Source organism: Aphanomyces invadans, assembly GCF_000520115.1.
Source record: "Aphanomyces invadans strain NJM9701 unplaced genomic scaffold supercont1.50, whole genome shotgun sequence".
Taxonomy (NCBI): Eukaryota; Oomycota; class Saprolegniomycetes; order Saprolegniales; family Verrucalvaceae; genus Aphanomyces; species Aphanomyces invadans.
The window spans coordinates 521,154-530,134 of NW_008580195.1; the positions used below are offsets into that span (position 1 = coordinate 521,154).

The window sequence follows — 8,981 nt, forward strand, 5'->3', positions numbered from 1 at the left end:
CCCTAGCAGCCACACTTCCGACGCCACGATGGCCTCTGCCCGCATCAACTTGGACGCTCCGCGATGGGATCAAAGCACATTTGAAGGCCGCGCCAAGCACTTCTTTACCACGACCAACCCCATCAACGTCCTTGCAAGTGACGAAGAGCTCGACGCCGCCAAATCCCTTGTCGAGCAATACCGGTACCGCCAAAATGCCTTGCCACGTGCCTCCACTGAGTTGATGATGGCTAGCCGCGGTGCCGAGCCTGCTGGAACAACTCCAGAGCAAGTGTGGGCTGCCAAGCACTTGTACGACTCGGCCTTTCACCCGGACACTGGCGAAAAGAACTTTATCCTTGGTCGCATGTCGTTTCAAGTGCCTGGCAACATGGTCATCACGGGGTGCATGATGGCATTCTACCGGTCGACCCCGGCGGTGGTGTTCTGGCAGGTATGCTGCTCCACGCGTTCCGCCCTGCATTCACGTTGGCGTGTAGTTTATGAACCAAACGTTCAATTCGATCGTCAACTACACAAACCGCAACGCCAGCACCGGCGTCACCACCGACCAGCTCCTCCAAGCGTATGCTGCAGCGTCGACCATGTCGGTCGCGACCGCCGTCGGGCTCAACAAGTTCATCGCATCACGCCCGGCTCTCAGCGGCGGCATTGTGGGCCGCCTCGTGCCACTCATGGCCGTGGCTGCTGCCAACTGGGTCAACATCCCCATGATGCGCCAGCAAGAGCTTCTCCACGGTATTGCCGTCGAAACCGCTGGTACGTTGTCGACAGCATCGTCCTCCATTCGAGATCCATGCGAATGCACGGCGCCACCACGACGGGTGTCCATGTGCTACATCGATTGCCGAGGCTCTCACTTGCGCTTTGCTCGTCCATGTAGATGGCGAAGTGGTCGGGAAGAGTCGATCGGCCGCGCAGTCGGCGGTCCTCCAAGTCGTGCCGTCCCGTATCTTGATGGCGGTCCCTGGAATGGCCATTCCTCCTGTTGTCATTGCGGGCCTCGAAAAGGGCCCGCTGAAGCGCATGCCTGCGCTGTCTGCCCCCCTCATGGTGCTTCTCACTGGTACTGCTCAACAAGAGAGTGCTCGAAATCGACGTGTCACGGTTGAAAATTGTCTAGGTGCGTGCTTGAGCTTGTCCACGCCGCTGTGCTGCGCGCTCTTCCCTCAAAAAAGCGCGATCTCGACCACAGCGCTCGAACCGGAGATCCAAGACATCATTCGCAAGCGATTCCCGGAAACCACCGAACTGTACTACAACAAGGGTCTTTAGAGCCACCGTTGATGTCTGCGCCGTGTTCATGGCGGCACAAGGTGCTGCAATAGAGAGTGTCCATGGGCGAATGAATACTCGTGCTGCCAGTCTCCTCGACGGGCGAAATCGTGGACGTAGTTGATGAGAAGGACGAAAAAGGTCGACAAAGGGCGTTGTCTAGAGTATTGCGATCGCCATGCACCCGCCAACGCGATCGCGGGGAATCAGGCGCAGTTCCGTGCCGTGCTTCAAAAATACATTGCCGGCGGTTTGGGACGGGTTGATTCCCATGCCGTCTACGATGAAAGCGTCACGAAAGCGCATAAGGCAAGGCTATGTACCGTTCGTTATGATGGCGCTGGTAGATGACGGCACTTGGAACTCCTCGGCAACGTACTTGAGGACGGCTGTGAATGGCGCTTCTTCTGGCACGTTCACTCTACACATCACGCCGCGTCCTCACTCCTTCCTCGTACACACAGGACTACTGCATGAAACCCACATGCGGAATGGAAGCTTCGGATCCGATGCCAATGTGATCTTGAATGTCATTTTGGCGCCGGAAGTCCTACGTGAGCGACCCTGCATGAGCTCGACCTCGACGGCCGCACCAACATGATGCGGTTGCTGGATAATCTTTTTGCGAATGACTGGATTTTCCGGATATCATTGAATATTCTACAAGTTGTTGGGAAACCAAAAAATTTAAAAGTATATATTCCAAGACTGTTGTGACGGCTGTATGGAGCCATGCAGTCGCGAGGGATGAATGGAGAGGGTTGGATGGAGCTGTGCAGTCGTGAGGGGATGGTGAGGTTGTGAATAGTAGGGCGATACGAGGCGTAGTAGAGTCACAACGAAGATGGCGACAATCGCTGTATTGGGAGAAGATATGATTTCTGCGCAAATTGCAACGTGCCAATACGGGAAGACGTCTTGACGAGCAGCTACCGCAATTTAGCGTGTCCGGCAATGTGCGCATGACGCTGTGAATGTGCAAACTGTCAGAGGTCGTCAAGGGCTACAAGGATGTTAACGTTTTAATGCGTTTAGTTGGCGGGGGCTGGGAGTCGCGCAGTCGCTTGAGCGATCGATCAGAGGCGGCAGGAAGATTCGGTGAGTGAGCTGCCGCGAGTTTGGCATTGATGATTTCCAGTGCTTTGATCTCCTGTCGCAAGTGTTCTTGCCGCTCCAGGCACTCGGTTTCTTCGCCCACGTTCATAAACTCCACTGCCCGCCATTGCATTGTGCCGTGGAGAATTTGAGCGCACCTGATGTGGTTGACCTGGAGACGCCGAAATGATTGATGTCGCATCGACCGAAGTCTGTCCTTCTCGTCAGACGACATGTGAAGCTTTGGTAGAGACGCTAACAGCGTCGCTGCGCTCGGATGGCAGCGCGCTGTAGGCCGTGGCATCAGGATGGGGTGCAGCGATTCCATCGGCGTCTGCGGGAACGGAGAATTCGGTTAACATTGCAGTTATCCGAATTTCATGTTTAAACTGAAAAACGTATTTTGTCGAGATTTACGCAATGAACAATTAATGACTCATACGTCTCTCTTCTTGCAGAGGATATCACGTCCTATTCGCCAAGGAGTAGCAACATTCATAGAGTATGCGATGCTCGCGCAAGTGGGACGACACGATCGATGCCCTAGTTTTCTTCTAACAGTGTAAGGCATTGTCATCTTTTTGTAATGGACCATGTCGAATATGTGTTTAAACAATTCCCGATTAAAACACGTGAGTTTGGTGCAGCACCAAACAACACAGACACCTGTGCCAGAAAGATGGCGCTTCCGCTGACGGAAGCCGTCGTGCAGAGTTACGGCGTGGCAAAGGTGTTTGCAGGGGAAGAGGACGCGTTGATGACGTCCCTCGACTTCCATCGCACTGGAGCGTACTGTGTGACGGCACGTAGCGACGGACACATTTCCTCCCTGAACTGCACGTCAGGCTCGTACGTCGGCGCATGTGCCGGTTCTGACGGACTCATCACGCGTACACAGGTTGAACAAGATGGTTCTGTCCAAGCGATACGGAGTGGATATCGTGCGGTTCAGCCATCACCCCGACTGTCTCTTGTGGTCATCGCAGAACGAGGCGAACGATCATGCGGTTCGATACCACTCGCTCTACGACAACAAGTTCTTGCGTTACTTTACCGGCCATACCAAGAGGTAGGGTCTTCATCATGTCGGGCTTTCCTAAATCGTGTGTTCCAGGGTCACGTCGCTCACGATGCACCCGACTGCGGACGAGTTCCTGACGGCATCGATGGACACGACTGTTCGCATGTGGGATATTCGCTGTCAAAGCGCGACGGTATGACCCCGCCATTCCAATCCACGCACGGAAGACTTGACATGCGTTGTAGGGACTGCTGAATTGCGGTGACGCGAGCACGGCAGTGTGTGCCGCGTACGACAGCGATGGGCTCGTGTTTGGTGTGTACACGGGTGATTCCCTCGTACGCATGTACGACGCCCGAAACTTTAATGACGGTATGTCACGCCTTGACGCATGTTGCTCATGGTGCGGCAGGGCCATTTGCAAAGTTCTCCCTACAGGACGACAGCATCTCGTCGGCGTTGCGACCCCTGCTGCAATCAAGAGGCTTCAAGGCCAAGTTGGATGTGCATGCCATCCAGTTTAGCGCAGACCAACAGCACATTCTCCTCAACACGACAGCCGGTGTCCTCGTCCAGCTCGACGCGTTTGAAGGCAAACTGGTACGTCCTTTGCGCGACCGGCAACGTCATCGGCATATGTGTCCACATCTATTCGCGTAAAACAACTCCTAGACTCGTATTTTCGCCAGCCACAGCAACCCTGCGGGCAAAAAGCTGGGGGCGAGCTACTCCCCCGACGGCACGTACATAGCCTGCGGTGAGCCCAATGCACGTCAACACGGCGCTTGATGAAGCATGGCCATTATTATTTTAGGGGCGGAGGACGGAAGCTTGACCATTTACAATGCCAACACGGGCGCGGTCACGTCGCCGGCAAAATCTGCCCACATCGGACCAGTCGTGGACGTCCAGTGGAACCCACAACGCCATTTGATCGGGAGTGTGCATGCCAATACGATTTTCTGGCTGCCGGCGTCGACGTCGTCGTAGCCTTCGCTGTGTGCTAGCAGAGATCGAGGTGCATTTGCGCTAATGAGAACATTCTGCTTGGTGGATTTGTCCATTGTGTGTGTGGATCTTTCGATGGAATATGTTATGCTCGTACTACAAAAAGTACTTCAGTCACCGTTTTACGAGGGAGGAATTCAACAATCGAATAAAAGTATTGTCCTTTATTTTCATGAATGCCTGCAAATTTCGAAATATCAAAACAGATAAATACAACACCTCGCCTCACACTACACCACACCAGACGACAACGTGGACTTGGCCGCGGAGGAGTCTCGAGTGTGGTCGTCCCGTGCGGCAGGAGCCATGGCTGGCGGCATGTAGCGGAGGTGACAGAGTTCACTGATGCGTGGAGGTGGGACGTGCTTTTCCTCCTGGAATGTTCTCCACGCGTCGAGCCGTATCGCCAAGGGATTGTTGCTCGTGTCCCGTTGGCGCTGCGCTCGTCCGTTGCTTTGGCTGGCAATCACAAGCAAGTTGGAAGTTGTGTCATGGTCCGTGATATTGAACCATCTGGTTAGGGTAGAATACCACCACTTGGGACGCTTCGTGCCAAGGCCGACCAGGACTGTGATGAACGCGACGAGAATGAAACCTGACAGGCCAAGAACGAGGTACCGGTTGAAGGACAGCAAGTTTGCTTGCACGTCGTTGAACTTTTCTTGGTAGCTGGGAGGATAAGTGTACGCCACGCTCGGCTTGGTCATGTTGTCCATGGCGGCACGGCGAAGGCGGACAAGGATGGAAAGCCAAAATGCACGAGCCAATCATCATTAGAATTCCTTCGCAAATAATATTTGATTTTTTTATTTACACTGTTAGCGTGGACTCGGTGGTAGTAAGATAATATATACCAGAAGAATGACTCGGAATGAATGAGGTATGACGTTTCAAGCGGTTCAGAAGAAATCTGTGAATCTAGTTTTCTGCCTTACCAGCCAAGAAAATTGCCCTGAAACGATCTTCGTTCAGGCATTTTCATTTACTGTCGTTTTATCATTTTCGTTGCTCCTGGCTGAGTTTCGGGTTCTGACCAGTCGTCACACTATTTTTTCCTGAATGCATTTAATTCAATGTTAGGGAACATAAAACGTTTAACCCATGAGATATATTCCAAGTGAAAACCAACGACGACTGCCCTACCACACTCTCGCCATCGCAGTCGTCGGTCGACTTTCTCGTCGGGCACTGTTGTGGGTAATAATCGCCACGATGTCAGTAGTGCGGGAATACGACGACAAACAGGGAACATTCTAACGTAGTCTCTCAGTGATCAGCCGACCTCTCAGTGATCCGTCGAGCTCAATCACCCAATAGAATCGCAAGAAACATGTGATTGGATGAAATACATTACTCCCGTTCTGGGAGGCTCAGCACACAACTGAAAACGATTGGATAGAACATTTTCAGACAAATGTATTGGCCGACAAAGATGTCGTTCGTCAACATATCACAGGTTTAGCGCAATAACATGACGCTATTGGTAAAAATACGTTAGTACTTTCATATCCAATATTGTCAAAGATGCCGCCGAAGCCCTCGGGTGCTGCAGTGTCGAAGCAGACGATAGAAGATTCGTTCCATGGTACGGCAACGAGGCGAGCCTACGCAATATTCCAAAAACAGTTCGAGTCATACTTGCGCGTCTATAAAGGAGGTATCGCACCTGAGTCTTCTACAACTGCTGAGTGTACGGACTTCTTTCACTACTTGTATACCAGCGGCAAAAAAGCCCGCACGATTGACCTCTCAGAATCTGCACTTGTGGCATACTTCAACAGCAAGAACCTGTCACCAAACCCAGCACAGAAGGTCAGTGCCCGCCGGTTCATAGTTGGCCTACAAAAGCTCAACAAGAAATACACCGTTGACGAAGAAAAGAAGGCACATCCACTTACAGATCACGAGCTCTCTTCCCTAATGAATGGCCTCTCTGGTTTGCACCCTTTCGTTGGCTCTCTTCTTCAACTCTTGCTTGCTGCTGGATTTCTTGGCTGCTTTCGAATCAGCGAGGTGCTCAACCTACTCAGCAATGACGTCCAATTGGTCTCAGATGACAGTGGCCGCTACCTGTCAGTGCGTCTTCGGTGGCACAAACAAGCAAACGTCGCTGAAGACTATCAGATATGCCACCTAGTGGACGAGAAGACCTTTCCATGTCTGCGAGTGTGTGTGCTTTATGAAGAATACCTGACTGCCTTGCGCGTCTCTGGTGTCAACCTTATCGGTTCAGCGTTCGTGTTTCCAAGCTTCGTGCTCCTACAAGGTGGTGTTCCGCGAGTTGACTGGCAGCGTCCACTTGAACAAGCGACCCTACGAAAGCTGCTTGGTGATATTGTCGAAGCTACACCCAACTTACCAATTGGATTCACATTTCACAGCCTCCGACGGGGAGGTGCCTTTTACCGCGTCTTAGAATCAACAGAGCGTCGCTTCAATTTCCGGGAGCTGATGGCGTGGTGCAGATGGTCGGATGCCAAGACCTGCTGCGAGTACCTGGTTACCCAAAGCATCAGCAATGAAATAATCCGCGTAATCTGCTTCGTACCGGAAGCTCAATGCTAAGCCATGGCATCGTTGGCGGTGGGTCTGGGACGTCTCTGAGCGTGGAGGCGCTTGGTGCGGAAGTGGCAAAGTTTCTACAGGAGAGCGTTCAGTCTCCTGTAAATACTCCTCGAGCCCCGACCAAGCAGCTGAAGATGGATGCCTTCAATGCGCAGAAGACGATTCCGACTGCTCGGTCGGGGCTCGAGGCGTGGCAACAATGGTTTGTTGCAGCCCCTGACGGGGGATTGGTGTGTTCTCAAGGACTACACGAAGGATATGATTCGTTGCGATCGCAAAAGGTACTCCGAGCGTCTTAGATTGGGGATGGCATTCTCCAAGTACTCGTCGTACGAACAGTTCGAATCAGCGTACGAGGCTTTACCCAATCGTATGTCCGATTTCTACAAGAGGTTCGCCGTAGGAAGAAATTGAATACAATGTGATTTGGACCAGGAGCGAAGCGCCGAGCCCCGCAGGGCCGAAAATTTTCTGTTTCTATTTCTTTGAAGCTGTTTTTCGCGTGAAGCTGTTTTTCGTGAGAACTTGAAGGAATTGGAGTGATTTGTGTGTTGGTAACTGTGAAGCTTGGCGTCAGCTTTGTTTGGCAAAATCTCAAAAATGCTCTATTGGATACAATTTGACTAATAACATCGTTGTCGGATGAAAATGTCGGATTTCCAAAGTTATCCAAACTTAATGTATGATGGGAAATACATTAGAATTCAAAGGCTCAACGTGATACTGGTACATAACCTCGAAAAAGTTCAATTCTCCTCTCGTACATCTCAACCTTCAAGATACTATTCTTGTACAAAAGTAGAAAACCTCTACAAGATGATATGTTTGAAGGCTTCAACCTTCATATTCCTCTTCGTTTAGTCCAGTATAAATTCGTCTAATCATTGAGAGTCCTGTTTGCGTTGGCATTTTCAGCATTTTCTTGCTCCTTTTGGAACTGTTGAAATTAATAAGAGAACAACTCATTGTGTTCAGCATGTCTCGAGGAATTTCAACAAATTCCTCATTTCTTTTGGTTTTAAAAATTACGCGAGATACACTCACGTATGTTTACCGTTCTTTTGTTAAGTGGGAACTTTGGAAACCTCTATAATACGTATTTTTCACAAATACATTTTCACAAGAACCTCAGCAAGGCGAAACAACCTTAAAATTAAATAAATATCGAGTTTGAAAGAATATTTTGAAGTGCTTTGCGCGGGATTTTATACCATGGCACGCAGCGGTAATCGCAAAGCAACAGGACGTCCATCTATCAAGAAAACAGCTCGAACGACACCATTGTACACAACAGCCACGTTCACCATGTCACACAAGCTTTGGATTATGAACGCTGCAAGAGACAACTCAAATAACTACTCATCGGAAAACCAAGGCCAAGGTGTACTGCCGGTAGTCGGCCCAGCAAAACCAATAGGCGAGGCCCGAGGGCGGTCCCAAAGGCTACTGGGAGCGCGGGCCATTTGACTGTAACACCCCCTGTTGACCGACTTCCGTACAGTAATGCCAATTCACACTCATATGTAAACATGAGCAGCAGCCATTATCTGGATCATATCCGGATGGGGTCCATGGGTCAAATCGGAAAGTGAGAAATGATTCCAACACGAATATTGTGTTATTTCTACGTCATCTATTCCACATGCTATTTCAAGGCTCCGAAAATGAATCAACACTCTTGAAAGGTATTTACTTTTAAACTGTATGACCTATATCTGCTCCTTGAATTGAAACAAGCCCATAATTTTCCTTTTTTACTTATACTCTTTGTAAATCAATAATCAATTTCGTTGCAATGCAATGAAATTATGAAGGTTTTACTCAACTTCAACTACTGATGTCCCCCCGACTTGGACACGGGTCAAAACCGATAATTTTTACTTTGACGTGAATAAGATGTCAAAGGTGATTTCGAAATTTCAAACTTTGCACTCCAGGGGTAGACGTTTTGAGCACCATCAACTTCAGCGATGAAATTGCGTATGACGATGTCGGACAAGAGCGAGCTGCATGCAGA

General features: G+C 50.4%; 5 protein-coding genes across 7 annotated transcripts; 2 read left to right on the forward strand and 3 right to left on the reverse strand.

The window, feature by feature from the left end:
* On the forward strand, positions 1-1,522 carry H310_13386 (hypothetical protein). Its single transcript, XM_008880872.1, has 5 exons — positions 1-183; positions 235-433; positions 480-759; positions 884-1,066; positions 1,124-1,522. The coding sequence occupies exons 1-5, from the start codon at positions 29-31 to the stop codon at positions 1,273-1,275; spliced, it is 969 nt and encodes a 322-aa protein (XP_008879094.1). The 5' UTR covers positions 1-28; the 3' UTR covers positions 1,276-1,522.
* On the reverse strand, positions 1,061-1,894 carry H310_13387 (ubiquitin-fold modifier 1). 3 transcript variants are annotated; one of them, XM_008880874.1, is made up of 4 exons: positions 1,873-1,894; positions 1,760-1,825; positions 1,599-1,696; positions 1,061-1,553 (listed from the first exon to the last, which is right to left on the reverse strand). In XM_008880874.1, coding segments are annotated over exons 1-4 (285 nt in total). In that variant the 5' UTR covers positions 1,875-1,894; the 3' UTR covers positions 1,061-1,434. The 3 variants fall into 3 exon arrangements, with proteins under 3 accessions (XP_008879096.1, XP_008879095.1, XP_008879097.1); XM_008880873.1 differs by having other exon boundaries at positions 1,760-1,894; XM_008880875.1 differs by lacking the exons at positions 1,760-1,825; positions 1,873-1,894 and having other exon boundaries at positions 1,599-1,733.
* A 214-nt stretch (positions 1,895-2,108) lies between these two features.
* On the reverse strand, positions 2,109-2,715 carry H310_13388 (hypothetical protein). Its single transcript, XM_008880876.1, has one exon. It carries the CDS (start codon positions 2,696-2,698, stop codon positions 2,279-2,281), a length of 420 nt encoding a protein of 139 aa, XP_008879098.1. The 5' UTR covers positions 2,699-2,715; the 3' UTR covers positions 2,109-2,278.
* A 286-nt stretch (positions 2,716-3,001) lies between these two features.
* H310_13389 (hypothetical protein) lies at positions 3,002-4,454 on the forward strand. The gene is made up of 7 exons (XM_008880877.1): positions 3,002-3,219; positions 3,269-3,439; positions 3,485-3,584; positions 3,637-3,763; positions 3,804-3,991; positions 4,064-4,148; positions 4,206-4,454. Exons 1-7 carry the CDS (start codon positions 3,050-3,052, stop codon positions 4,379-4,381), a joined length of 1,017 nt encoding a protein of 338 aa, XP_008879099.1. The 5' UTR covers positions 3,002-3,049; the 3' UTR covers positions 4,382-4,454.
* A 90-nt stretch (positions 4,455-4,544) lies between these two features.
* Positions 4,545-5,183, reverse strand: H310_13390 (hypothetical protein). The gene has a single exon (XM_008880878.1). The coding sequence runs from the start codon at positions 5,113-5,115 to the stop codon at positions 4,630-4,632; it is 486 nt and encodes a 161-aa protein (XP_008879100.1). The 5' UTR covers positions 5,116-5,183; the 3' UTR covers positions 4,545-4,629.
* Positions 5,184-8,981: the final 3,798 nt, after the last annotated feature.